This window comes from Anser brachyrhynchus (assembly GCF_964034855.1).
Source record: "Anser brachyrhynchus genome assembly, chromosome: 3".
Lineage (NCBI taxonomy): Eukaryota > Metazoa > Chordata > Aves > Anseriformes > Anatidae > Anser > Anser brachyrhynchus.
Window position 1 is genome coordinate 118,973,777 of NC_137696.1, and position 26,262 is coordinate 119,000,038.

At 44.4% G+C, this 26,262-nt stretch overlaps 3 protein-coding genes across 16 annotated transcripts in view; 1 reads left to right on the plus strand and 2 right to left on the minus strand.

Moving 5' to 3' along the window:
- Nucleotides 1–150: 150 nt before the first annotated feature.
- Nucleotides 151–13,360, minus strand: TP53I3 (tumor protein p53 inducible protein 3). Its single transcript, XM_080587376.1, has 9 exons — nucleotides 13,126–13,360; nucleotides 11,368–11,496; nucleotides 10,283–10,420; nucleotides 8,888–8,993; nucleotides 4,613–4,755; nucleotides 3,938–4,205; nucleotides 2,493–2,705; nucleotides 1,316–1,512; nucleotides 151–555 (listed from the first exon to the last, which is right to left on the minus strand). The coding sequence occupies exons 2-9, from the start codon at nucleotides 11,482–11,484 to the stop codon at nucleotides 367–369; spliced, it is 1,371 nt and encodes a 456-aa protein (XP_080443502.1). The 5' UTR covers nucleotides 11,485–11,496; nucleotides 13,126–13,360; the 3' UTR covers nucleotides 151–366.
- Nucleotides 13,189–24,517, plus strand: FAM228B (family with sequence similarity 228 member B). Of its 5 annotated transcripts, none has more exons than XR_013949395.1 (10): nucleotides 13,435–13,605; nucleotides 15,871–15,975; nucleotides 16,834–16,953; nucleotides 18,160–18,234; nucleotides 18,832–19,029; nucleotides 21,086–21,163; nucleotides 21,553–21,640; nucleotides 21,731–21,875; nucleotides 22,750–22,891; nucleotides 23,037–24,517. XR_013949395.1 is itself a non-coding variant. In XM_080587359.1 (9 exons), the coding sequence occupies exons 1-9, from the start codon at nucleotides 13,293–13,295 to the stop codon at nucleotides 23,070–23,072; spliced, it is 858 nt and encodes a 285-aa protein (XP_080443485.1). In that variant the 5' UTR covers nucleotides 13,189–13,292; the 3' UTR covers nucleotides 23,073–24,517. The 5 variants fall into 5 exon arrangements, 3 of the variants coding, with proteins under 3 accessions (XP_080443485.1, XP_080443486.1, XP_080443484.1); XR_013949396.1 differs by lacking the exon at nucleotides 22,750–22,891 and having other exon boundaries at nucleotides 13,452–13,605; nucleotides 23,033–23,252; nucleotides 23,356–24,517; XM_080587359.1 differs by lacking the exons at nucleotides 13,435–13,605; nucleotides 22,750–22,891 and adding an exon at nucleotides 13,189–13,301 and having other exon boundaries at nucleotides 23,033–24,517.
- The window catches only part of ITSN2 (intersectin 2), an 81,202-nt gene continuing 78,863 nt past the window's right edge, over nucleotides 23,924–26,262 (minus strand). For all 10 annotated transcript variants that reach the window (XM_080587345.1, XM_080587351.1, XM_080587350.1 and 7 more), the window contains one exon: nucleotides 23,924–25,379. In XM_080587345.1, coding sequence (XP_080443471.1) covers nucleotides 25,222–25,379 — 158 coding nt within the window. In that variant the 3' untranslated portion in view covers nucleotides 23,924–25,221. The remainder of the gene's footprint in view (nucleotides 25,380–26,262) is intronic.

Genomic DNA, 26,262 nt, shown 5'->3' on the forward strand with positions numbered 1-26,262 from the left:
CGAGCAATAAATGTTTTTTTTCGCCTTTTACTCACGGGTTCAAGGCATAACGCTGGAGCTGCATATGAGTCTTTTTATTAAATGTGTCCTGCATGGCTTTGCTTTATGCCTCGTTCTTTTGAGTCCTTCCACAATAAAACATCAGAGTCCTTTCACAGCAACGTGAGTCTTTTTATTAAATGTGTCCTGTAAGGCCTTCCTTTGTGCCTCGTTTTTTTGAGTCATTCCACAATAAATCATTCCAGATAGGGAAGCAGACATTGCTGAATCTCTGCTTTTACAACATCCATAATGCTCCTACCCATCGAGTAACTACAGCAGTAGTTTCATCTTTTTTTAAAATGACACTTTTTTTTAAGTTGAATTTTAAGTTGAAACAGGCATTTCAATGACAATTTTGCCAATATTCTTGTTTTCTTCCATTGCCCTGTGTGCCTCTGCGATCTCATGCAGAGGGTAAACGCTGTCGACAAATGGCTCGAGGCGAGGGGAGGCTCCTCGGGCAAAATACGGCAGCACGTTTTCTGTGAAGGCTTTCACCAGCTTTTCCTTATACTGAAGAAAAATGAAAGTATTTTGAAGATTATTTCTAGTCGTTTCATTCCCAGAAGTATCTCTAATCACAGCATGCAAAATGTATACAATTCTCAGATATTTCATAGTGAGACAGACATGTAAACATCTGAAAGGTATAAACTGCTAGTGAAAAGAAAACCTATTTATAGATGAACTGTATTTTAAGGGAATGAGCTTCTCCAAAACAAGTGGCCAAAGCTCAGTGCAGAACCATTTAAAACTCAAACTCGTAAGGTTCTTGAAAATATTATGTATTGGATTATGGACAAAGTTTATCCTAGAGCTCTATGTTGGTGTTTTTTACTGTAATAACTGAGAAATTTCCACATAACGTGGAATCAAACTTGGTCTTGACTTTGAAAAGTGTGTCTGTAGGTGACTTAATGGAGGTTTTTCTCTACCCCTCCCCCAGACTTGATTGAGTCATCTGATCACTTGAGTTTTGTTTCTTAGAACAAACCTTTAAATTATGGTACTCATGAAGTACATTAAAAAGTCTTGCGTATCATACCTCTGTGGCAGTAGTTAGAAAAGGGAAGCATCTCAGACAAGTAGAAAAGGGAAAATGTAACTTAATTTTGCAATGTTTTCTAAAGTTTGTAGGGATAGTTCAAGGTAACGCTTTTTTTTAGTAATAATGCATTAGATTCTGTTTTAGTGCTGATATCATAAGAAAGATCTCAAAACTACCATAGATTTTAAGATCAAACTATATACACTGTTGATAATTATTACTTGCCTCCTTGTCTCGTGATCTTAATAGACTTGTATGAATGCTCCCTCTTTTGGAAAGCAGCTTTGCAAGCAAATCTCCATGGACATCACCTCCGCTCAGTAGTCCATAAATAATCCACCGTCCATCAGTACTCAAACAGTTGAGGTTCTTCTCCCAGTAAGAGCCACCAACACAATCTAAAATAATATCTACTCCAGAACCTCAAGTAGAAACAGAAAAAAAAATCAGCCAATTATAGTTGAGCTGCACTAAAGGTAGGGTAATTTCAGGTGAAACTAAAACCTTATTCTCTGTAGGTACAGAATCAATCTTGCAATTCTTATTTAAATCCTTCTGCTGAAATTAGGAATTGGCACAATGATTTGTAAAGAATCCTAGCATCAGGCACTAAAAATGAATCATTATAGATAACAGATACAAACCCTGTCACAAATTGTCTCAAATGCTTATAAAAGCTACTTTTTTCTAACTGTAAGAGAACTGTAAGAGTTTTTTTGCCCAGACACAAATACAAGTGCTACACTTCCTTGTAGATGCAACAATAATATCAGCACAATTTTTATGCCCCAAATAAACATGAAGCCAAAGGGAGTCCATGCAGAAAACAGAGCCCAATTAAACTAAGGAAAGTTACATTCTTGGGCTGAACAGGATAACAGGATCCTTACTGTCTATTCCTTCATTAAGGTGACATCTTTCCTCCTTGCTAAATTGACCACTGATTACAGAATTGCTATTCTAACCTGCGAGGTGATTTTTGCAAGTTCAGCTGAAATAAATCACTTCCAAGATAAAATGTAGTCTACAGTACTGAAAAGTGAGTTTAGGACAGGAAGAGAAGAACATTGCATAGAATTGAAATAGAGCAGGATTTAGTAACTCAGTATGGAAATTGGCCAGGAACTTATTTTTGGGAAAAGGAAGGCACAAGATTTTCTGCATTTTCTTGTCAAAATCTGTTTTAGGCCCTATCCATAATAAAGCAGATTCAATACTGCTGGATTCCCATCCTGTTCAGCACCAAAGGGAACATGAAAAATTTGAAGTGAATCATGCCTCTCTGCAAGATTGGTCTCTTTGAAAAGATGATGGCAAGTCCCGGTTGAAATTGAGTGATGTGCATATGCTTTAGGAGGTACACTCTCTTCCTCAACTCTGCCTTTCACTCAAAGGTTCTTACCTTGGGTGAACGCCAAGACCTTTTCACTAAAATCTTCCTTTTTGTAGTCGAACCCTGCAGCTGCTCCAGCGTTTGCTGTCGCTTTGAGTTTCTCCTGAGTTCCTGCTGTCACGATGGGAATAGCTTTTGCCAGTTTTGCCAGCTGAATGGCTGCCATACCAACGCCGCTAGCTCCGGCATGGATCAACACTCTCTCCCCCTTCTGTATTTTACCTGAACGAGGACATAAGGGAAATGATTGCCCTGTTGGTTTTATAAGTGGAGTAAAACATGATCAAGGTGGAAAATACTGAATAGATGAAAATATTGAAAGCTGAAAGAGATGCCTTTGTCAACTGTGTACTGTTTATATCTTCATATACTTAATAAAATAAACAAATCCAGAATGAACAGAACTCACAGTGTACAAACAGGACTCCATTCTACTGACTTCAGTGGAATGACATTAGCTGGGTCCTGTCCAGTGGTGAGCAACCATGACAAAGCTGCCAGGGTGAGAGCTGCCAGCCTTTTTATACTGGGACCATCCACTGCTGCCAGTAGAATGTTAATAATATTCATTGAGTTAATACCAGGCACTTAGTAGTGGAAAAATGCTACACAAATGGCGGGTATTGTTGAGGACCAGTTCTACCTGATATCTTACCATCTACACCTTGCCCTAATGCATTTGTTTGTTTCCTACTGATTGCTACTGGAAGTGGGGCACCTAGTAGTCCTGGGGACATCATCCTAATTGAGTACAGACCCACTGGAAGCAACACAGCTCGAATCAAGTCTGAATTTGTGGTAGTGAGGGAAGATACTTCTTTGTAACTCATGTTCTTTATTATAGCTTTTAAGTACCACTGCTGAAAAGGATAGAAGAAGGGTATCTGTCAACTGAAGAAAGACCTGAAAAGTGCTATTAGTAGTGCCTCTGTAGTACATTTTAAAAACGAGGAGTGTAAGCTTATGCCCTTCTTAAATCAGCTCAGAGGGCATGTTACGTACAGTTAACATCTCTGTGAAGCAAGGTACAAGCAGATGTTGTCTACTGTAATTCCACAATGCAATTAGTGAGGAAAATTCACGATATGGTCATGCTTGCAGTGAAGACAAATCTTTACAAGTAGGATTTGTATTCAGTTGTTTGCAGAACGTGTAAGTTATTTCAGAGTTTAGGTTTACTGGAAATCACGATTCAAGCTGAGAAACACAGATGAAAAGAAAAAACTGGCCATCTTTCCATATCCTTCCTTGTAAATACGCAGTCAGCAGAGTATGTTGTGGTCAAGATTTCAGAATTTGGGTCTGGCCAGATAAGTAAAAGGCCCATGTGAGTGACAGAGAAAAGGGTTTTCAAAGGCAAACAGCATTCAGATGGGGGCAACAAAGAGAGGATTTAATAACAGAAATGAAGGCGAGCTGTTTTGATGGGACAGATTTGCAAATGCACCTCTCACCTACAAAATGCAGCAGCTGAAAGGCTGTTAGCCAGGCTTCAGGAATGGCTGCAGCCTGAATAAAAGTCATATCGTTTGGAACTGGCATCAGGTATCCTTCGGGTACCGTAACGTATTCTGCCTGGCCACCTCCGGAGAGCAGAGCCATCACTGCATCGCCAATCTTCCACTGGCCCTTGCAGTCAGGTCCAAGCCCAGCCACACTTCCAGCTGCTTCTAAGCCTAAAATATCACTTGCTCCTTTGGGGGGAGGATACTTCCCTCTCCTCTAAAACAAAACAAAAGAGAGGGTAGGGAAGGAGAAGCCACACATCAATGAGTGTAATGACCTGCGATATTTTATTTGCATGTCTCCTACTTAACTGCCTTTTTATTTCACCCTGATTTTGGACTATGTAAATGTTTCAGCAATTTAAGGATCTTCTATCCTTTGGCAATGCTTCTTGTTTCATTACTAAGTATATTTTATTCTTAAAAAAATAAATAAAGCATTTACCTACTGAATCAAGAGACATCTCTTCTTTTAGCCCTATGAAGATTTCCTTTGAAGTCTCAGATACAAATGCTCACCAGGCCCGATCTCTTTTAATTCTTCTGATTTGTAAAGACTTCAAATGGGGACTTGAAAAGTTGGTGTAGTTTTCAGATACATAAACCTGCTTAACATACACATACCTGGAGTAAATCAGCCCTATTCAGAGCGCTCGCAGAGACCTTCACAAGAACTTCTCCTTCTCCTGGATGTGGTTTCAGCACTTCTTTCACATACAGATTTTCTGGCCCCCCTGGGCAATCAAAATGGGCTGCCAACATTTTCTCTAAAAATCTCCTCAGACAGTTTCTGGCCTCCTCGGCTTTGCCACCAGCAGCTGTTGAGATGAGGCTGCGATGTCAATCCCTTTTCCGCCTGGCAAAGTCAAATCTGGAGCAATCTCCCCTGGGTGGACGCAGAAAGGAAGAAGAGAGAATCACGATGGGAAAGTCTGTTCCTGTACTTTGCAGTGTACGAACACCATATAGGTCTGCTGCCCAAAGATGTGTGCAGGGCAAACCAGGCCCTCTTCAAGGAAGTGGAATACGTGACTGACCTCTGTAAAATCACTTGCACGATGACCTTAGTGCTTACTTAATCATTTGTTATAAGGCTGGAGGTGTGGAATGATAAACTTGAAACCCCAGGAGCGTAAATCCCCACAGGGTGGTGCTCTATGGCTGTTGTATGCTGAATAAACAACTGCTGCCAACTATCTGCATAAAATACAACTTTAAGGCATTTAATTCTTTGACTGGCTGGCTATTTGTTGTTTTCAGCTAAACAGCTCAATCCGGTCCCACGTTTGTGTGTATTAGCACAAAAATTTAGTGGGAAATCCATCTGGTACCGCCCTGTAACAGGTCTTCCCCCCACTTAATCTGTTCAAATGTAGTCAATTAAAAATCACACACTAAAAACATTGTTGTCCCTCTTCCATCAGTCCACTAAACTGCATTTGTCTGAATGCTTTGCTGCTAGAAGCAGACCCACCAAAAGACCAAAAAAAAAAAAAAAGTGTAGTGACGGTATGAATACCTACGTTGCTTTCAAATGCACAGAGAAATGCACAAGCTGAGAACCGAGTTTCCAAGCACGACACCTCCAAGCTGTCAGATCTGCCAGCAGAGGCCCGAAACAAGTTTTAAGGAGATCCGTGGTTCCTGAGCACGGTTTGTGACCCACCTTTTTCCTGTAATGAAAGGAATTGCTCCTCTGCACTGGCAGCAGCCCTGGCTGTCCTTGGGAGCAGAGTCTGGCCCCGCTTCCTCCTCTCCAGGCTCTGCAACCTGCTATTCCTCGGCAAGTCACGGGGTGGAATCGGAAGAGGTTGTGTTTTCCTTGGAGGGAAAGACGTGAGCGGAGTCAGAAATCCGGAAATATTTCACCAATTATTTCTCCCCACGGACCTGGTTTATTCCACAGGTATAGCAGAAATCAGCCTTTCCCTTTGGCATCGAGGTGGAGATCGCCCACACCCCCCAGCACGCAGGGAGGTTTGGTCTGGTGCTTTTACCCTGCTGCTGGCGGAGCACGGATCTGCAGGGTGTGTGTCTGTAGCTTCCTGGGCAAAGCACTGAACTTCTGCTTGGATTTCTGGACTCTGGATAGCTGAGGCTGGATTAACCTAGGTTGCATTAAGGGCACGTTGGGCTGTGACAGCCCTCATGCTCCATCTGAGGAGGCTTTTAGTCTGCTCCCCTTCCTTTGAGACCGCAGCATTCTAAGTCTGCTGGCTCGTGTCTGTCAGCCCGCGGCATTTCTACCTGCTCTTTCGGCTGCCCGCTCTCACCTCTTGGCTGAGCTTTGCCACTTCCCATCAGGTTATGCCTTTCTCCATATCCTAGCTGCCAGCTCACGAGTATTTGGGAGTTGTCAGGGAATAAAACTGACATTTCAAAGCATTTTAAAATGATATAATTTTTCATCTGGCTGTCCGCGTGGGATTCTTCTGTGGGTTTCTTTTCCAATTGATTTGGATATTTTGGGATTCAGACATTTAAACTTTTATTTGAAACTAGGTTAATTTAGAAACAAATTTAGCAAAAAATATTTTGTTCTCACACGACTCCAAGGGCTAGTAGCTTATTTGTTTCTGCAGATGAGAAGATCATGGGGCCTGGTCTTCCTGAACCTGGTCTTCAGCTGGTGAAATAGCTCAGTTGTTGTCTGAACAGTAAGGGGTTCACCCAAATGAGAATTATTTGATGTCCTACAACATACACAGTCTGATTACAGCCTGGTAGGAACGTTGTCCCTCCTCCCCAGTTCTCACAGAGCTTTGCAGTCTACTGCAGATTAAAATAACTTTCTGTAACAGTCAGTGACAGAGCAAACTGATGTGAAAAACGTATTTTATTTCCAATATTCAAGGGCATGCAGGGCAAACTGAAAATCTGTTAATGTAACAATTTCCTTAGTCCCTTGGGTCTGTCATGCTACATAGCTGAGAGAAATGCTCTGAGCGAAGTTACTTTGCTCAGGGAGATGAATAATTTTCTTATCTAGAAACAGGCTAAAAGACAACATTCAAAAGATTAAGGAAAGCATCCTAAGCCAAATCTTGAGGACATCACTTTCAATTCTATTTAAAAACTTGGGTGATGCATGCATAAGGTAGTCCTCTTGGGAGCAGTGAACCTTCAAGAGTTCTTGAAAAAAAAAATGGGGAAACAGCCATCGCTCTGCAGTTGGAGTGTGGTAAAAGAGCAGGTGCTTGCTGGAGTTGGATAACGCATCAAACATCTATACTTGTTTTCCTTCTGAGCTTGATGAAGTTCAAGGTTTCTGCTGATTCAGCTACCCTTGTCTCTAAAGTAGTCTGCTATAAGAACACAAGGAAATAAAAAATGAAAAATAAGCAAATAAAATACAATCAGTAAAATATGATTAAAGTCATACACAGATTTGCTGTAATAGAGATACTTTTTTCAAGCTCAGATCCACCTCAGCCTGTAATCAGAAGAACAGATATCAGCATTTACAGCTGCACATTAAAAATACTGGTACATATGTTCATGAGGTATTACCTGTTCTACAGAATAAACACTGACCACTTTAAACTTAAGTCATTTGCAGAAATCTCTCTTCAGATGCAAAGAAAGGTAATGCCATTTTGTTTTCTCTTCAGAGAGAAATCATCCAGAACAGCAAGAACTCCAAAATATGTGCATTGTCAAAACTATTGGAAGTCTGGCCCTGCAAACATGTTGACTAGACTTTAGACTTTACTCAGGAAAACTGCTCTTGATCATAGCTTTCAAATTATAAAAACCTTTTGAAAAAGGTTTGATGAAGAATTTATTACTGACAGTCTTATAGCTCATTCCAGACTAAAAATGCTTAGTCAAAACACAAGTTATTTCCACTTACTTGTAGACACCTAAGTGAGGAACAAATGCTAGGAGAAAAATGGGTCTAGAATTTCATTCCTATTCAGGGAAATGAGATGGGCATATCCAAAGGTTAAGATGGACCTTGTTGGTCTAAAAAATATTCCTTAGAAATACCTCTGTCTCCACACTGAAACTCAGGGCTATTGAGGCTGACGCTATATCAGCAGGGCTATCAGCTCTCGTGCATTTTATCCATCTGGATGATGTGACAGAATGATTGGATACTTGATATAGTCAGCCATATACTACAGCAATAAGATGTGTAACTGTTATTTATCTCCCTGGTTTAATCCTTGCCAGCACCTCCACCCAAAGAGAAAACTACGTTTGAGATGCTATCGGGATTCTGCAGCTTGTCTGCAAAGTTTTGCAGTATTCTCAAATGGGGAACAAAGAGATGGTAACACTAAGTCTTTAACACACTGAACCCAAGAGAGAGAAACCTGAGTGGGCACACAAAGGAAACTTTGGCAGAAGAGGGAAGGAAACGGGCACTTTTGTTAGAGAAGAGGTACTTTGTAACTGTGGCACAAAGCATGAGAGAGGAAAAAAAACGTCATGATGTCTCAAGATTCACGTGTAGGAAAGGTGACTAGGCAGAGAAGGAAAGTTTGATACCCTTAGAGAGCAAAACTGTCTTTGAAGAAGTGGGCTGGGAATCAGAATATCAAAGATAATGTCCAAAGGATGTGTGCAGAAGACGCTGGGTAAGGATTAGTCGTATGAGGTCAATGAGATGTGGCTGTCAGGTCCCACTGTCTTCAAGTGTAACTAACAGAAAACTTGTCCCACAAAGGCCAAGGCAAGAGAGCATTCTGCAACCTGTTCACATCCCTGGAGGCTTTGGAACACGTGGGATGTGATGACTGGAGAGGGTTTAGCCATGCAGGAATAACCCAAGCCTGTATTCAATTCCCAAGATTTTGGTAGTTTGTCAGATTAATTTTTGACGCTGTGTGCGAGAGCAGAGCCAGTAAATGAAACATTGACATGGAGGCGCATAGATGCATTCATTTCTCTTACCGAGTTTCTCCACAGCTTCCACGCACACGCTGGGATACATGCCCACTTTGTAAGTAGCAATCAGGATGAAAGCGTTGGTCTTCACAGCTATCAGGCCTCCATCTGGCTGGATAATACAGAAAAATGGCACAAGGTTCTGAAAATATACACGTGCATACATATTGCCTTACAATTTGAGCTAATTACAGACCTTTTCGTTGCTCAAATACTCTCTCAAAGCCTAAGCCATGATGCAGACAACACACGTCCATGCGTGTTTTGAAGACTGCTGACTATTAAAACAAGTCACTCAAATGTTTTTATTGTATTGCCTATTCTCACTTCCAATGATTGATGTATTACTGCGCAGCATTTTGAAGAAGTTTTACCGTAGTGCTCAGTCATATGCAAAAGCAGTAATAAATGCAAGTAAAATAGGTATTTATATGAAATTGCATAAGTGTTTATGAACCCTAACTCCCAAACTCCACCTCACTGATTTGTAATAATGACTGGAAAAAGACACTGAGAAGTACTGCATGTTTTCTGAACGGGGGTCCAAATTTAAAAGCAGCTCAGCCTTTTCTGCAGGTTACTCAGCTCGTTTCAAGGATGGCTTTACTGGGGAGGGGAAGAGTTAAGAAGACCCCAGTAACACTCACTGGATATATCTACTTCAGACTGTGCGATTTAGCAGTAATAACAAAATACTGCCATCCTGAGCATGCAGCTTCAGTTTCTGTATTTCGGAGGTGAATGACTGAGGCTGGCATCCCATGAGGTGAGCTGATCTAACAGTTCTGTCGAACAGGCACTGCAGCTGGTGCTAGGGATGTGTGGTGGACATGCAGGGATGTATATATTCGCATAAATGCACACATGCAGGAACCATTTAGCGCCAGGGAAACACCAGAACAGTTTAAAGAAGGAACATTTAACTGAAAGTGAAAGGCAGATAGTTTATAGACTAAACATGGGGGCTACACTTCTAATTTTAATGCAAGTATTGAGGTACAGAGTATAAATGCTCCACTGAAATATGGCCACCAGTGTCACCAAACTTGTGCCCTCCAAGCATCCCACCCAAGTTTTACATCTCCATTTGCCCACAGCTGAAAAGAGAGAGCTCATATTGATACAGCTTAATGCCTTGCTTGCTCTAAAGGCATGTGGCTGTGCCAGGAAAAGCACGGATAAAACCTTCTTGTTTGATGAAGAATAAATAATAATTTGATTAGCTTGAAGTGAATGGTGTTAGCTGTTTAATTCCACTGCTGGCAAGGTGATATTAAGAGACAGAAGGAAAGAAGCGTGTGGAGGCTTTCAGCTTGTGTTAAGGTATTCATGTAACCAGGCAGTGAAAGAAAAAGGATGCTTCCAAAGTTTTCAGGACTGCCATAGCTCTTGTCAACGTACATTTTTAAGATAGATGGAATACTCATCTGCTCGGACACATTTATAGTGCTTCTGCTTGAAGTAGAGTCCTTCCCTTCTAACTTGCATTAAGTTATTGTAGAAAGTGTAGATCAGGTTTATGGCATTCTCTGGTGGCACCTATGTTCACACAACACAGTGTTACGGACCGAAAGGGTACATCTTTGCAATGATGAACAGCTCTCCACCCTCCCACTCTCTTCGATAGTTCACTTAAAATTAAGATGTTTTTGAGTGAAAAAAAATCAAAACTGAGCCTAGTTTCTATAGAGTCCACTGTGTTTCCAACATCCCATTTGAAACTGCTTAATCTATGGGTACTATCTGTGCAGTCCCACTACTCACCAGCACTTCCCTAGAGAATTAATACACCCAGTGGTGACTGGAGCCCTCTGTTAAAAGGCGATGCAGGGTAGGACTCAGCCTTATCATGTAATACAATACGAGCAGAAGTGCTGTTATTCTGCTCTGTTTATCAGCTGATAGACAGTGAAAACAGATAAACTACATCTATACCAGAAAACTACAAGTGTCAAGGAGCTGGGTACTTCTGGGTACTGTTATAACAGTCCACCTACAGATTTGGCCTGGGCCAGCAAGCACTTTTGCAAACAATTCCCAGGCACAGTCTGGAGAATGAGAATGGGTCAGGACTGCTCCCCAGAAGCAACTTGGTAGAGCCTCTCTGTTTAGAGGTGATAGTATGGACGCGGCCGTGCCACAGCAGCACATCTCAGTGCCAGCAGATGGACCTAAGAACATCTCCTTTACAAGCACAGGGGGGATCACTGAGTGCAAGTGCTTAAAAACAACCCCTTGAAAATGCCAGTTAAAATGGCATCTTTCTTCCAAAGATCAAAGATGTGAAATTAGCAATCAACTTCAGAAGGTAGCTCTCATAGCAGCAGCTAGGCTGTACCCATTTAACTCAAGCTCTTAGTCTGAAAGAAGCCGCTGGTCCCGTTAGTACAGTGCAGAACTCCCTGACATGATCACTACTTTGTGCTCTAGATTCCCGGAGTTTCTACCGCTGCTGTCACTTCCCATGACACTCTTTCGTCTCTTACATAAAAGCCAAAGGTTGATGCACAGACTTTTCTTTCATTTATGTTGATAATAGCTGCATTTTCCACGTGCTTTGTTCTGATAAGACTGCCATTCAACAAAGCCTGAAGTTGGTTCATTTTCCATCTGTTCTGTGAAAAGAAAGAGATGTATAAATGTTCATTCTCCTCTCCTCTTATATTGGAAACCAGATCTTTCTCCATGGAGAATTTAGGAATTTAAGCAGAAGTAATGCTAAGCCTCAGATAAGAAAAATAACAAAATTAAAAAATCCTAAAAAACAGAGAACAGCAGAACAGTAAGGAATGAGAAAAAAACTTGCTACAACCAGCAGATCAGAGCAGAAATTGGGGTGTGAAGTATTGGTTTCTGGGCCAGGCTTGGCCTGAAACAAAAACCATTTTCTTTTAAATGCTCAGCACTAGCATGGCTATTGTTAGACCTTTGGGTCAGTGCAGCTCCACAATGGTGCTGCTTGGAAGTAAACATTTATCTCATGGTATATCTCTGGCTGTCTGGATAAGCAGCAAAAATCTTAGAATATTGAATCATAAAATGGTTTGGGTTGGAAGGGACCTTAAAGATCATCTAATTCCAACCCCCCTGCCATGGGCAGGGACACCTCCCACCAGCCCAGGCTGCCCAAATCCCATCCAGCCTGGCCTTGGGTACTGCCAGGGATGGGGCACCCACAGCTTCACTGGGCAATCTCTTCCAGTGCCTCACCACCCTCAGAGTAAAGAATTTTTCCCTTATGACTAATCTAAATCTCCTCTTTTTTAGTTTAAAGCCATTCTCCCTTGTCTCATCACTACACACCCTGACAAAGAGTCACTCCCCAGTTTTCCTGTAGGCCCCCTTTAGGTACTGGAAGGCTGATACAAGGTCTCCCCAGACCCTTCTCTTCTCCAGGCTGCACAAGATGCTGGTTAAATCTTGAGAAAATAGTAAAATTCTATTACTGCCATTGTGCTTGAATCATAATTAATCAGTAGAAAACTAGTACTTTGACAGCACTAGAATACAGACATGGCATAAATTGTATTTCAGTTCCAGCTTTTCCCTTTAGTTTCATGAGGTCAGAATCAGAGAATGAGAAGATGCCTTGTGAAGATCCCCAAGGAGGAGACCCCACAGCCCGGGGCAGCCTGTGCCAGGGCTCCACCACCTGCCCAGCACAGAAGTGCTGCCTGGTGGTCAGAGGGAGCCTCCTGTGCTCCAGGTTGTGCCTTAACCTCCTGTCCTGGCACTGGGCACCACAGAAAAGAGCCTGGCTCCATGTTCCTTGCAGCTCCTGTACACATTGACGAGATGCCCCCGAGCCTCCCCCTCTCCAGGCTGAATAGCCCCAGCTGTCTCAGCTGTATGAAATGTATGAAATCTTTGAATTTAATAAACATTAACTCTGTTTAAACTTGGCAGTTTTATTGCTACTTAATCTGGTTTTATTTACTTTTTAATGTGAGGGTGGTGGAAATCACATTAATATCACAACTAAGGAAAGCTCTCAGGCTTATCAGCGTAGCCAACGGCCTGCCACAGGGACATCGGGCCAGCAATTATTAATAATTTTTGAGTACTGAGGACGCATTTGACTTTAAAATCGAGAAAGCATGAGGGGCATGCGGCTTGGGGGCTGGGGACCCCTCCAAGAGCCTCCCCTTGGGCCCTGGCTGACAGGAGGCTGCGGCCCCCGCCCGCCTTCCCTGCTGAGGTGTTGCCATGGCAACCGCGCCCCCCGCTCCCCGACGGTAGCCTACCCGGCTTCTGATTGGCTCAGCCTTCGGGGCGCTCCCTTTCTGATTGGTTGAGGGCGGCTACCCCGTGTCAGCGGGGGCCGGGTTGGCGTTGCCACGGGCTGCGAGGGCGGTGGGCGCGGAGGGATCCGGCCGCTCCCCGGCCCCGCCTCGCCTCGCTCCAGCCGGGAATGGCGCCGGTGGGTGCTTGCCCTGGGGCCGGGCGAGCCGGGCCGCTGCCCGTGCGGGGTGTCCCACCTCTTCCGAAAGGCGGGAGGTAGTGGGGAGGGACTATTTTCTCAGGCGGAAGGACTCGGAAGGGGGTGTGTGTGTGATGCGGCTCTGAGGTGCGAAGGGCGCCGCCATTTTCCTTTGGGGAGGGAGCCGTGGTTTTGCCCTGAGGCGCGGCAATGGCTGCCGTCCTCGCCTCTTCTAGCGGCTGCCCCGAGCCTTCCTGGGGCCTGTGAGCGGATCCTAGCGTTGGGGGTCACCTCTATGAGGCCGGTGAGGGGTCCTCCACTCTGGGATGCCCCGGCGAGGGGTGTTCGGGGTGCTGCTGTCCTGACCTGGCTTTGCCTCAGGCTTTGGGCTTTGCCTCAGGCTTTGGGCTTTGCCTCAAGGCTCAGGAAGCTGCGGGGCAGGGGTGTGGTGGGACGCAGTTCTGCCCTTGTGGCCCTGAGGGGATCCTGGAATTCTCAGTCACTGATGTCCCCAGCCAGTGGAGGGACCAGGTGGTGGAGGTGCTTGTGGGCCCTCCAGATGCCTGCACAGTGTCTGTTTTAATGCTTTTCCTTCTGTCACAAACCAGCAGTCCGGGTTGTCTGCCTGAAACTGGCAAGGTTTCAAATCATGTCAAAATGCCAGATTCACTAAATCTCATGCACAGTCTACCAGGTCCTGCTTGTAGGTTTGCGCCCTGTTTGCCCCAAGAGGCTGGTGTTCCCCTCCTGCCCTCCTCCTCCAGGCACCTGAAGGAAAAAGGGGGGACAGAGCCACCAAGAGAGGTGCCCAGCTGTGCTCGCAAGGGGTGACACCCCTGTGTGACGAGGAGATGGGGACGAGGATAGGTGTAAAAGATATCTTAAGAAATAGCAGCTGAGCATTTTGTGGATGTTGGATGTGTAACAAGATGATTTTGCTCCGAGTACTAAGTACTTTTTTTCACCCCTGTTATTTGCATATAGATTTGGGAAGCGGGACAGTTCTTTCCCTGGGAGATGAGCATTCCCTTCCTTTTTGTACCTCACAGCTCAACAGCATGACTTGGTCTTAAAAAAACAAGAAGTACTAGCATGCTGGTTACATCACTTTAGAATTAACTAAAAATTCCAGTGGTATATCTTTATTAAGGTTGCTGGAGGCCTTATGAACAACAGAAGATTTTGAAGGAAACCCTTTCAAAAAATTTCTCTATGCATTAAATATAGCAGAATCCTCACACCAGTATGTTCTGATATGTAAGTTTCTTTAATTTAAACAGCATTTCTGTTATGAGGAAAAAAAATGCATGAGCATGTGGATTTTTACTTAGCAAATTTACTAATTCTTCTGTCTGTAAGGATTTTATCTGTACACACAAGCAACAAAAGTAATCTTGCTTTACTTTTTATTCCTGTTAGACATGGTAATTACATGTTAGATAGTAAGTTGACGTATAAGTAATATTATTTAATAAGTTAAGTATGGTTGGACTTGATGATCTTGAAGGTCATTTCCAACCTAGAAGATTCTGTGGTTCTATGACTCCGAGCCTGCAGGGCAGCTTCTCTTAAAGGCTTTTGTCAGAACAGGGGCTTTTGAGGGGACTGAGGCATGTGCGTAAGGATACTTACGTTTTCTCACAGAAGTGATTAATCTATCTTCCAAAAGTTTCTGCAAAACCTTGTGTTTAGGCAGAGCCTATGTGTGGATTTGAGCAGATGGGAGAACATTCTGCCCTGCTGAACAGAACTCACGAAGCAAGAGAAACCTGTAAAAAATGGTTTTTAATCCTGCTGACAGCATACTGCGATGCAGGTGTATCCAGCAATCATTTTAGTTAGTCAGAGATATTCCCAGGTCTGATCATAATAGAACAGGTTTTTATTTTGGGCCACTTTTTGCCTAAATAGTTCTGTAAATACATCATTTCCTGGAAGCACGGTCTCTCCAGTGAATCTGAAATAAGTAGAATTTTAAAAAGAAATTCCTGTAAAGGCCATTTTATCTCCGCATTTCTACTGTCACCCTGTTATAAATCAATCCAAATGTCCTGGTACACATATAATAGAGGAGATGGAATTTCCTGGCTTGGTATCAGAACTTTAGTGTAAGCTTCATCTGCTAGAACTTTAAAAGCCACTAAAATACAGCTATCCCTGTGGTGGAATGTCGTGGTTATTGAAAATCACTTTTACATAATTGAAAAAAGCACAAAGGAAAGAAGTAAAAGGAGGTGGAATTTGATGACTGAACTGTTTTCGAAGCTGGCAAGCATTCTGGAGTAATTTGTGAATCACTTTGTTCCTTGAAACAAAATTTACTGTCCATTTACCATGGAGATGAGAAGAGACAGTTACTCTCAGAGGGAGTATCTGACAGTAAACTTGATACTTCGTCTCCCTCCATTTAACTTACTGTGATACAAAAACACTGTTGGTATTGGCTGGCAGCAGGTAGAATTCCTTCCGAGATTTGTAACATTGTTTGTCTGGAATTCTGAGGAAATCAGCTTCTTCATGCTTATGGGGTAGTTTCAGACGTTTCTGAATGTTTTCATGCTTCTCCCAGACTCATCCAACAACATGTGCTGTGAGTAGCCTGGAGACTCCCTGGCAGCGAAGACCGAAGTGCCCCAGACCCGTAACAGAACATGAGCAGCAGAAGCTGTGGCAGGTGAGTGACTCAGCGTTCCTTCAGCTGTAAATTCGGCTGTGAAGAACCAAAGTTCAGGACACATGAAACGAGGACCTGCAATTGAGAACGCAGGACATTTGGGTGTAATTGAGTTCCTGTCTTGGAAACAGCACCTGATACCCACTGAAGTTCTAGCCTGCCACCTTGCCTGTCCTGCTTGCCAGGGCTGGCACTGGCATCTGCCTGAATCCATTAGAGTCCCACTTAGCAGGAACATTCCTGTGCTGTTGTCTCTCCCTCCTTGGCATGCTCAGAAACGTGTCTCACATGAAGATGCATGTGCTCTGTCCTTTCAGACACTTTGTTGGAAGTTAAGGCTATCTAGCATCCAAGTCCTGTGTGAGTCTTCCAGACAAATCCCCAAATTTAGTGCCGGTCAGCAGCACTAAATTCAGAAATGCTATTGCATTAAGCCTGTCTTAGGTACATGTGACTAGGCTGCTGACTCAGTAAACAGCAGTCTGATATTACAAGAGCTGCCGAAATTGACTGCAGAATTGAACCTATAGATATATTTATTTGAAGAAGAGTGCCCAAACCATTCAAATCGTTGCTCTAAATCGGGATATCCCAATCTCCATTGCTTCTGTTTCACGTGTCTGAAATGTTCTTCCCCTGTCCTGAAGCTTCCTGCGAATGGCTGCAGGGATGCTTTGCTGTAGTTCCTGCAGAGGAATAATGCTGTTCGTGGGGCAGCGTGGTCTGAAGGGCTTAGGTGAACTTCTTCTGGTTACATTCTGGTTTGTAGCTTGATTGTGGAACCTAGGTAAGAACCTGATCTCTATAAAGCTGGCTGACTATTTATGCAGACCTTTCCCTTGTTTTACCTTTATCCAGAGGTTCCCCTCAGCACCAGCAAGGAGCAACCCAGCAAACACTTTTAACTGCAGCAGACTCTTTGGGAAGAAGAATGCCACCAAATATTGGCTGACACAGAAGGACTTCAGTCATGTGAAGGTATGAGTGGAGGAATAAGAACAGAAAGTCTGAAGGGAGGAATGGGAAAGGGTTGTTTGCAAGGTTCTGTAAGTCTGAGATATCTCTGTCATTGGGAAGCAGAACAAAGAACTCTGAAAATATTAATCCAGGGGGTTTTATTGAGCCCTTGCATCCCTGTGAGGTAGCTTTATTGAGTTCCATGTGATTCAGCGTGCTGGAAGTCTCCACATAGAACCTAACCAAGCCTGTGACTAGCTCTGTGCAGGTGCTTCGGAGCTGTGTCACCCTGAAGGCAAAGTTCCCACCTGCTCACAGTGTGTGCTCTGAGTGCGTTCTGCTGGTGTTCTTCTCACGGGGAGATGTCTGGGCCTGCCTGCTGCTGTGAAGCTCTTGGTTTTAGAAAGCTCCTGTGATTAAGTGATGCAGATATGTCAGGTGTATCATAACATGCAACTTTTTGCAGATATTAGGATGAAAGGGCCTTAATACACACCTGAAATTCAGATTTCTCCTTTTTTTGATGCTCCTTGCCAGTTCCTGCCTTGTCTTCCCTGCCTTGCTTCAAGGACTGCGTCCACAAACGATAGATGAATTGGGTCTGTATTGCCTGTGCTCCTTTACTAGGTGCTGGAGTTGCAATTAATAAGCTGGACGGTGCAATAAATTACCTGTTTAAAAATCAGGTTACAACAGCAGAGCATTTCAAGGGCTGTTGTTCTCAAAATGTGTTTCAGTATCCTAACACTCATCTTCAGAAAGAGTACAATGGGGATGATCCTAGAGGGAGAGCTTGGCTGATGTCCCAAAAGTCACTGAGATTTAAGATGCAGACAAATTCACGAGCAAGGCAGAAACAAGACGGTTTCCTGCTTTGGAAGCGTTTTTCTTGTTATCTTTCCTCTTCCACCTGTTTTCCTCTGTGGGGAGAGGTGCCCCTTGCTGCCTTCACGGGGCACGCCTGAGCCAGGGGCAAGGAGCCGGTGGCAGTGCAGTCATGCCAAGGAACATGTGGTCTGCTCCCACGGAACACCTGCATTCCCGCTCTTCCAAAACATTGCTGCTGCCACATTGAACCCAACTCCTCAGAGCAAGGCTCACTGGCTGTGTTTCTGCTGCCTGCCTTGGTGTAATAGACCTTTCATCGCAGCACAAGTAATTATTTTGAATTCAAAGGTAGTTCTGGCTCCTGCTTTTACTTCATGCGTTTTGTTGGTGTTTTGTCAGGCAGCCCCTGATGAAAGTCGAGGCATCATCACTTCTGCTCAGGCCATCTTGGACAGAGAAAATTACTTTGTGAGGGTAAGAAGTGATCTCTCTTTTCTCATTAGCTGTGTGCTTTCCTGCATGTCAAATATTTTCTCTTCATCAGTGAACTGCGATAAAATGTCGATTGTCTGTATTCTCGGAAAGTTAAATATAGAAGCACAGGCCTCTGACCTCCTCAGGATGGGACTGAAGTGTTAACACCCGAAATATGAGTTTGAGAATCCTCTCTCTTCAGCTTTTGTTTCAGGGGTGGGCCTGTGAGTAAAGGCCAGGAGGGCTGACCTGATCTAGCAGATTGTCCCTGCTGGAGGAGAAGCTCCTTCTCCCGCTGCGTCTCTTGCACTGTGTGGTGCTTATCAGCCCTCCACTCTGAACAGGTTTCAGCTCACTAACCTTGGGGGGGGAAAGTGAGTAGTTTTCAGTGTTGCACTACGGCTTAAAAAAAAGGAAAAAAAGGCAAAGAAGAGCTTGGTGGGAAGAGGAGGGAGGGAGGAGCAGAAAGGAGGACGGAGAGCAGGGCAGCAGTGCCCAGTGAGATCGGGTTAGCCGCGCTGTGCAGCTGCACCCACGGACTCATTAATGTGTTAGGCCAACACACTGCATAGGTTTTATTTTCCATCTTTCACTTAGGAGGTGGACAGGTATTTGAGGCACAATGATTTCTTAAATCTGAGAAAGAAGGAGATCCTCTACAAGAAATGGCTTGAGGATGTTTCAGAGCCGCTGCTGCAGAAAATTGAGGACAAGATGGACAGCCAGTCGAGTGACGAAATAGAGAAACGGAAGGAAGAACAGCTCTCCCTCTATTTAAACTACTGTAAAAAGAAGGTATCAAGAAGTAAATTTCTGTCATGGAGGCAGTTGCTTGTAGAGGGCTGTGAAACATGTTTGTGCCTTTGGGTGCTACCGGTCAAGCTTTATAAAAGAAAAAAAGCTGGGAGCAGACACCAGCAATTCCCTTCCGTGTGCATGCAGGTGAACAGACCCAGCACATGGGTGCTGTCGCACTCTGTGTGCAGTACTCACAAAAATCGCAATGACTGTATGAAATGCTTGTTGGTTTTGCTCTGAATTTCACATCCCTGTTTAGATTCCATGGCTCAACTGTCTGCATCGCGGGATTGCACGCCTAGAGCAGTAAGAGCAGTTAGATCATCTCCCAGGGATAGAACGGGTTTATATATAGGGCATGCTTTTGTTGTCAATGGAAACCGCTGCACAGCGGATTTATGTGGCTGTAAACAAGCTCTTACCGTCCAGAAATGAAAACCCTGGGGGAGCCGTGGTATTTTAATGACAGCAGATGGTATATTTTTCAGAAGTCTGATGTGAAAGCCCCATGCATTTAAACTGCACTTAATGACCAAGGGCTGAATCAGTCCTGCTCCCGAGGTCCTGGCGTTTAGGACACGTTGGGTGTGCACTGTCCGTATCGTGGTCTGCGTCAGCCAAAGCTCCTGTGCCTGGTCAGGGTGCCCTCCAAAAGCCATGGCTGGTGTACTGGGACGTGCTCTTCTCCCCACACGAGCACAGCACTGGTGATAAACCTCCAGTCTCTTCTCTCTCTCTCTCCCCTCTTTCTCCTTTTACTCCCTCCCCCAAGTCTCCCACCATTTTACCTCTCTTTCTTCTCTCAGACTCCCCAGCGCAGTGTCTCTCTCTCCTTGTTCCTTCTGACGATTCCTCCAAGTTCTCCACTGCCCCTTGCTTTCCAAAGCTGCCTTCCCACCCCTTCCTCCATTCTCCTCCTGCCCTCTGACACTCTTTTCCCTCTGCTGTCCTTCCACGTTCTTCCATCTCAGTCTTTCTCTCTGCTCACTTTTCTGCCTCCTTTTTCACGCCCCTTGGCTTTCTTCCCCTCCTTGCCTCTCCTTTGTTCCAATGACTTGCTCAGATTCTTTTTTGGCTTTAAATCTGCCTCTTTTTGACTCCCGGTCTCACCTCCTCCTTACCCCAGGGCCATGTCTGGTTGGTCGTAGCTTTTCTTCGGGGTCGCAGTTAGCTGATGGCAGTCTGTTCAGCTGTGCTGGGCTGCCAGCAGGTGCCATCCCTAACGCCTCCCCACTTCAGAAGCAGTAGCTGGCTGCCTGAAACTGCTTGAAGTTTTACAGGAGCAGAAACAAAAAGAAGAAGGTGAGTGGCAGCTGTGTGCTCCCAGGGGAACTGCCAGGCTCCAGGGAGCTCAAACCCTGTGGCGCTGCCCAGGTGCTTGCTGAGGGTCTGGGAGCAGCACAGGCGCTTGGGGCCTCGTTCACGCAGGCCTCATTGACAAAGCCATCTCCTCAACTCACTGTAGGTCCCATTTTTGGGGTCTGAACGTGTGCTGCAGCACTCCCGAACTGTTCAGAGTGTGGTGTTTCCAACTCTGAAATTGAAATCGCATCCGCCAGCCTCCAGAAAGAACTATGCAAGGCCAATACCTCGAGGGCCATGGGCTGGATGCTCCCTCCTTGCTCTGGCCCCTGGCAAACTGTGTCCACAGGAAAGCTGGAAATGTTCATCTGAAGGAAAAATGAGGCTGGTGGGGGCTCGGTCACTTTTTTTCTTTTCTTGTTAAGATCTGTTTCCTTCTCTTATCAAAACCTTTCTCCTGGAACAGAATTTACATTACTTAGTCTGCCCTAGTAGCAATTATCACTTTAGACTGTAATTATTTATGCTTCATGCAAGCACTTGTAATATATTTATGCCTATAATAAATTAACACGGATGTAGGTATTTTCCTGCTATGCTTCAGTCACCTTCCTTCTGAGGTGCGGTGTGTGAAAATTAGGAAACCCGTTTTATTTTTTTTTTACTGCGTCCAGCGTGCTGCGTTCGTGCTATGCTCTGTGTTATCCCCAAAACCTTCTGAGACCTGACCCTCTACCCGCTTCTCCTGCAGGGCTATGTGGCTTTGGAAACTTACGACCCGTCGGAGTACGACCCGTTCCTCCTGCAGAGGAGTACAGAGTGCTGGAAGGTGCCGTGCTTGGTTACGCCCTGGGTTTAGGTGCACCCTGTGACTGCAGGAAGTTAATGGTTAGAGAGGAGGCAGCCTGTTTCTGACTTGCTGCTCTGAGGCTGGTTGAACAAATGTGTTTTTCAAGAGGCAGCACAACGGTTACAGTGGATAAGGTCTCTCCTATTTGGCTACCTAGTAAAGTACTTGCTAAAACTTAATTTTTATGGTACCAGCTCCCACTGTATTTAAATTCAAGAGTTCTTGAAAATGATTTTCACTGGGAACATGGTGTGAATCCACGCTACTTATCCATCAAAAATGAGGTTGACGCTCCTCCCTGCTAGCCTTGAAGCTCACATTTGTCTGACTTTGAGACAAAATCCTTGAAATCCTTGCCTCCCTCACAGGTTTCGATACCAGCCTTGCAGGACCCTCTGTTAAAAGCTGTTCAACGAAAGTTCGTTGAGACAGGCATTGTCAAGCAGTGCGAGACAGGTACTTTAAATGATCAGTGTCCCTCGGAAGCACTTTGTGGTGCCTTCCTTGTGGCAGCAGGTGCTCACACGAAGCATTTCTCTCCTTCAGGAAGGCTGTGCTCCGCCAGAGAGGTGAACGAGCTCAGCAAGGCAGAACTGCCGCTGCTTCCTCTGAGCCGGCAGCGCATGGATGCCGTGGCGTGGCTGAAGATCCCGTCAGCCTACATTGCAAGCGAGGCCCACCGGACCAAGAGGTGAGAGTTAATGGGTGTATCGAGAGGCAGCACGACAGTTACAGCGGATAAGGTCTCTCCTGTTTGGCTAAAACTGAAATTTTATGGTGAATTCTGCTTTATTCTGTATTATTCTGTATTTTTCATGAGAAAGGAGTGTTGGTGGAGGGAAAGCCCTCAGGCATGGAGCGGACAGCAGGGTATATTAATGTACAGCACTGATTAATGTACAGCTAAGCCTTGAAGTAAAGTGGCTTTTGTGGAGGATTCCTTGTGTTTTCTGTATGCAGCCTGGAGCCAGCCCTACAGTTCAAGCCATGGAACACCTTCTGGATGCTTCACTGGAAGATCTGAAAGGATTTAATAGTCTCGAGGGGTTTTTATTTGTTTTTAACTATTACTTTCTAGATTTTGGGAGCAGAATGGGGTCATACTTCTATTACAGAGTGGCTGAGGTTGGAAGGGACCTCTGGGCTCAAAATACAGTAGAGCTCAGTTATGCTTTGGGGATGTGATACAAGACAAAATGAATTGCCAAACAGTCCCTGGGTATGTGCTTGTGCTGGAGCACTTGTCACCTGGCTTCCCTGGGGTATTCTAGCTACAGCTGAAGGCTGTTTAGAAAACGGGGTTGCAGCAAGTCTCAGCTTTTGCAGCTCTCTGAGCTGAAGAAGCAAAGTGAAATGCTGCCCTGCTACCTAAGCTGCAAACAGCAGAAAGGCCCAGCTGGCCTGCACTGAGAAGTGTTTAGGATCAGGGAAGAGTGATTTTTTTTTTTCTAATTTTAGTTGCTGACTTTTTTTTTTTTTCCCCATGTCCCGGTGCTCTGATTCACCCCTCTATGAAAGCCCTCTGGCTATGCCATTGCACTGCAACACTTAACGCTTGCTCCCAGGTGACAAGAAGAGCCAAGCTCATTGGGGACCGGATGCCCTCCCAAAGCCAGGCCTGCACTCTCCTCTCCGCCCCTGCCCTGAAGTTTTATGCCCAAGGCCTTCTCCGGTGTAATGCTTGGAGCAATTATGGGCTAACGGCAAGTTCCAGAAGGAAAACCGATCACAAAGACAAACATTTCCTGGAGTGACTCAGTGTGGGAGAGAGCTAGTGCAGGAAGCTGTGCCGAGCTCTGCAGCCTTGGCCCTGAGCAGGCTGACAATGGTTTGTGTTTCTGTTTACAGGCAGCGAGTTGTGGAGCACCACAAAGACAGCAAGAGCTGATGGCACCGGTCCTCCAGCTGACTGCTGCGGCAAGCAGGGCTGTCAGAAGGTACCATGTGCAAAATGTGTGTTAGATCTGCCAAAGCAAGTGGTAACAGGCCAGGTCTCCCAAAAACCTGCAATAAACTCATTGTCTTAAACACCTGCTTCTGAACTACTGCTACCAGCAGCCAAAGAAAGGTAGGAGACGCTGCTCCCATCATTTCCAGTTCCAGCCCTTGCTGTTATCCCCAGGTCTGGCTATAGCTACAGCTCCCGAGTCTGACGTATTTCATCTTACCAGAAATGGGAATGTCAGCATGGGCACAGGGAATGGCAAAGCTTGCACTTAGCTTCAGCTGTTGCAGTTTTGCACGGAGGTGAAAGAGGTCTCCTGGGGTGGTAAGAACAAGCTCCCTGTGAACGAGAAGGAGGTGCTCCTGCCGATGTGCACGGTTCGCACAAGTGTACAACAGAGCTGCTTAGAAAGCACCAATAAGGAAATAATGTTTTTTTTGTGCAAATCTTAACTCCCACAGTGAATGCCTTGCAAAATGTTGTTTGTGAAACAGTGTTAAGGTACTACTGTAGCATGAAGCCAGGCTCTAATGTACACACACGTTGTTTGGAGAAGGCAGGAAATAAGTAGAGGAGACAATAAGTGTCCTTGCACAAAATGTTAGCCAGCACTGAGCAACAGCGTGCTGCCAGTGCCCCACAGACACTACGCTGCTACGGGCCCTACAGCGTAGCGTGGTGTCTGCTGTGGTCCTTGTCTCCCTGCTGCTGTGGCTGCTCAGGAGCTCTGGTGTCAAAGCCTGAGCACAGAAGCAGCTCCAGTCTCCCACTGTACACACACAGTCCGTCAAGGGTTGCCAAGATTTAGTTTTATTTAGGATTAGAAATACTGAACCACAGAAAACTGTTAAAAGTAACAGAGGTTTACTCAGCCCTGTAACAGGAGGGTACACAGATGGCAGTCAAGTGTGTATCTGTTGACATCGGGAGGTATTGCAGCACCCATGGAAAACAAGGGCATGCGCTATCCAGAACTGCATGCTGTGCTTTTTCAACAAAGCAGTTAAAGGAGGCAGTAAAATCGTTACAAAGTATCAAATCCTTTACAAACTTTTTTTCCAATCAGCCCTGGTTTTGGTGCCAAGAGAAAGTTTTTGCTTTCAAGCTGTCTCATTAAACAGACTCACATTGGGCTAACAGTTCCCCTAACCAAACCTTTCCAACTTTTAATAAACTTTTCTTGAATTTAATCCTAGAAGTTTTTCTCATTATTTCACATTCCCTTGTACAATAAAATATACTTTTTAAAAATCACTATGCATCAATAAACATCTGTAGACAAATTACATTAATAAACTTATATTTTACTCTCTATATACATGTTGGCAATGTCAAAGCTTCAAGATTCACATGGAGGTCTGCAAAACCAAGGAAATGTACACAAATAACTTACATTTAGGAAAACCAAAAGCCGGAGGAGTATTTTTCCACATCATTGTGGGTCACAGTATTTAAAATATTTTTTCTAGTTACTCTTTACAACCACATTGTCTCAGCAGAGAATGATTAACCAAACAGAAGCAGAAAGAAAAAATCAAGTTGCAGTTACTGATTTCAGTGCAGAACTAAGTCAAGTAAAGAACTACACTTGATTCTTAAAGAATATACAATATATTGGAGACCTCTCCAGTGCTAAGGCTTCTTCAGCATTTAGTCCTTAAAACTATCGTCCTGAGGCAGGAAGATTCCAGTGGATATCACTTTTCAGGTTTTAAACGGAATGATTCTAGTGCTAAACTAAACCATTCCTCAGTCTATACGTTAGACCAAGTGGTAAAATATACACACATTTCGATGCCACATTTCTACTTAATACTTTTTATGGCCCTGAAAAAGGAAACATTGGCATCCAAAAACAACATATTTCCAACATAATAAAAAGGCACTGAGCTATAGTACTGTACATACAGTAACATCTGTGTTTGCATAGATCGACGACAACTTTGAACGCAGCAAGGGAAACTAACTGAGAGGGAACATGGAAGCAGCAGGAATTCTTGCTTAATAACCAGCTTACGGCAAAGAATCTTTTGGAAAAAAAAAAGTTCAATTTGTCAGCTTCATTTGTCCTTCATAAATTAAAAAAGTGTTCTTAGAGGAGTGTTTTCTGCTCAAAAAGCTGCAGGTCAAAACGGACCCAGACTTCGCCGGTTGGGACTTCATGCAGCAGTAAGTGTTTAGTCGTGGGGCCTTTGCTCTCTTGTTCCGTTCGGATTTTTGCTACTGGAACTTCAGTGCGACCCAAAAAATCTGTTGGGCAAACAAGTAAAAGATGTTATGAAGCAAAGACACAAAGCTTAGAATATTTGAAAGCGTGAGGTTAACCAGCAGGGATGGAGACCAGCACAACGCGTCAGTGCGATCTGACGGACAGTTTCTCCAGTTTCTCCATGTCACATGCAAATTCAGTACAACTCAGGCTGTGACTTCACACTGTAGCTTTGGTTAGTCACCTTGTACTACTATCGTTAATGACTTGAACTTTCCTTTCTGCAACAGTTAAAATTTATGACAAGTGACAATCTCGACAGAAAGAGCAAGTTTATAGCCAAAGGTATTCAGTTCTAGAGCACTGCTCCCAAGCTTCCTGTCTGAGTGGCCCCCAGCTCTGTGTATATCAGCCAGCGGTGACAAAAAAGGGTTTTTTAGAAGACAAAAGTGCTATGGTATTAGAATGGAAAATATGCCTTTATGTCACAGTTTGATCCAAGGGCTTTAAAAATACAGATCCCTTTCAGTAACGCAACTTCCAATGTTTTCCATGTCAGCATTAAGTGATGGAACCGATTTACAAGTCAGCTGCAGTGCTACACGGACCATAAAAAATGAAATATTTGGGTTCAGCCAACTGGTAATTAGGCTTGTATGTCATTCTTTTTACAAGAACAGCAACCTTGAACAAATAATGCCACTAGTGGGCATACAGTCCGATTCAGAAATGATATGCCCTCTTTCCTGGCCGTTTCATACATAATCATGAGAGAACGTGTGTTGCAAGGTGTGTTTAACAGGAACTCAGCTCTCCAGCTGGGAGAAGAAACCTACCAGCAGCCACACGTCAGCTGAGCCACAGAAAGTGTGTTTGCAGAGGGCAAAGTCACGTTACCTCGCAGGAGAAAAGATGAAGCTATAC

Coding starts and splice junctions, on each gene's coding strand:
- FAM228B (XM_080587359.1), top strand. Junction 16,954..18,159: donor AGGACTTCAGTCATGTGAAG/GTATGAGTGGAG, acceptor GTGTTTTGTCAG/GCAGCCCCTGATGAAAGTCG. Junction 21,641..21,730: donor TGTCAAGCAGTGCGAGACAG/GTACTTTAAATG, acceptor TCTCTCCTTCAG/GAAGGCTGTGCTCCGCCAGA.
- TP53I3 (XM_080587376.1), bottom strand. CDS start 11,484: ATGAACCAACTTCAGGCTTTGTTGAATGGCAGTCTTATCAGAACAAAG. Junction 10,421..11,367: donor CATCAACCTTTGGCTTTTAT/GTAAGAGACGAA, acceptor GTGTGAACATAG/GTGCCACCAGAGAATGCCAT. Junction 8,994..10,282: donor ATTCCATCTATCTTAAAAAT/GTACGTTGACAA, acceptor TGTATTATCCAG/CCAGATGGAGGCCTGATAGC.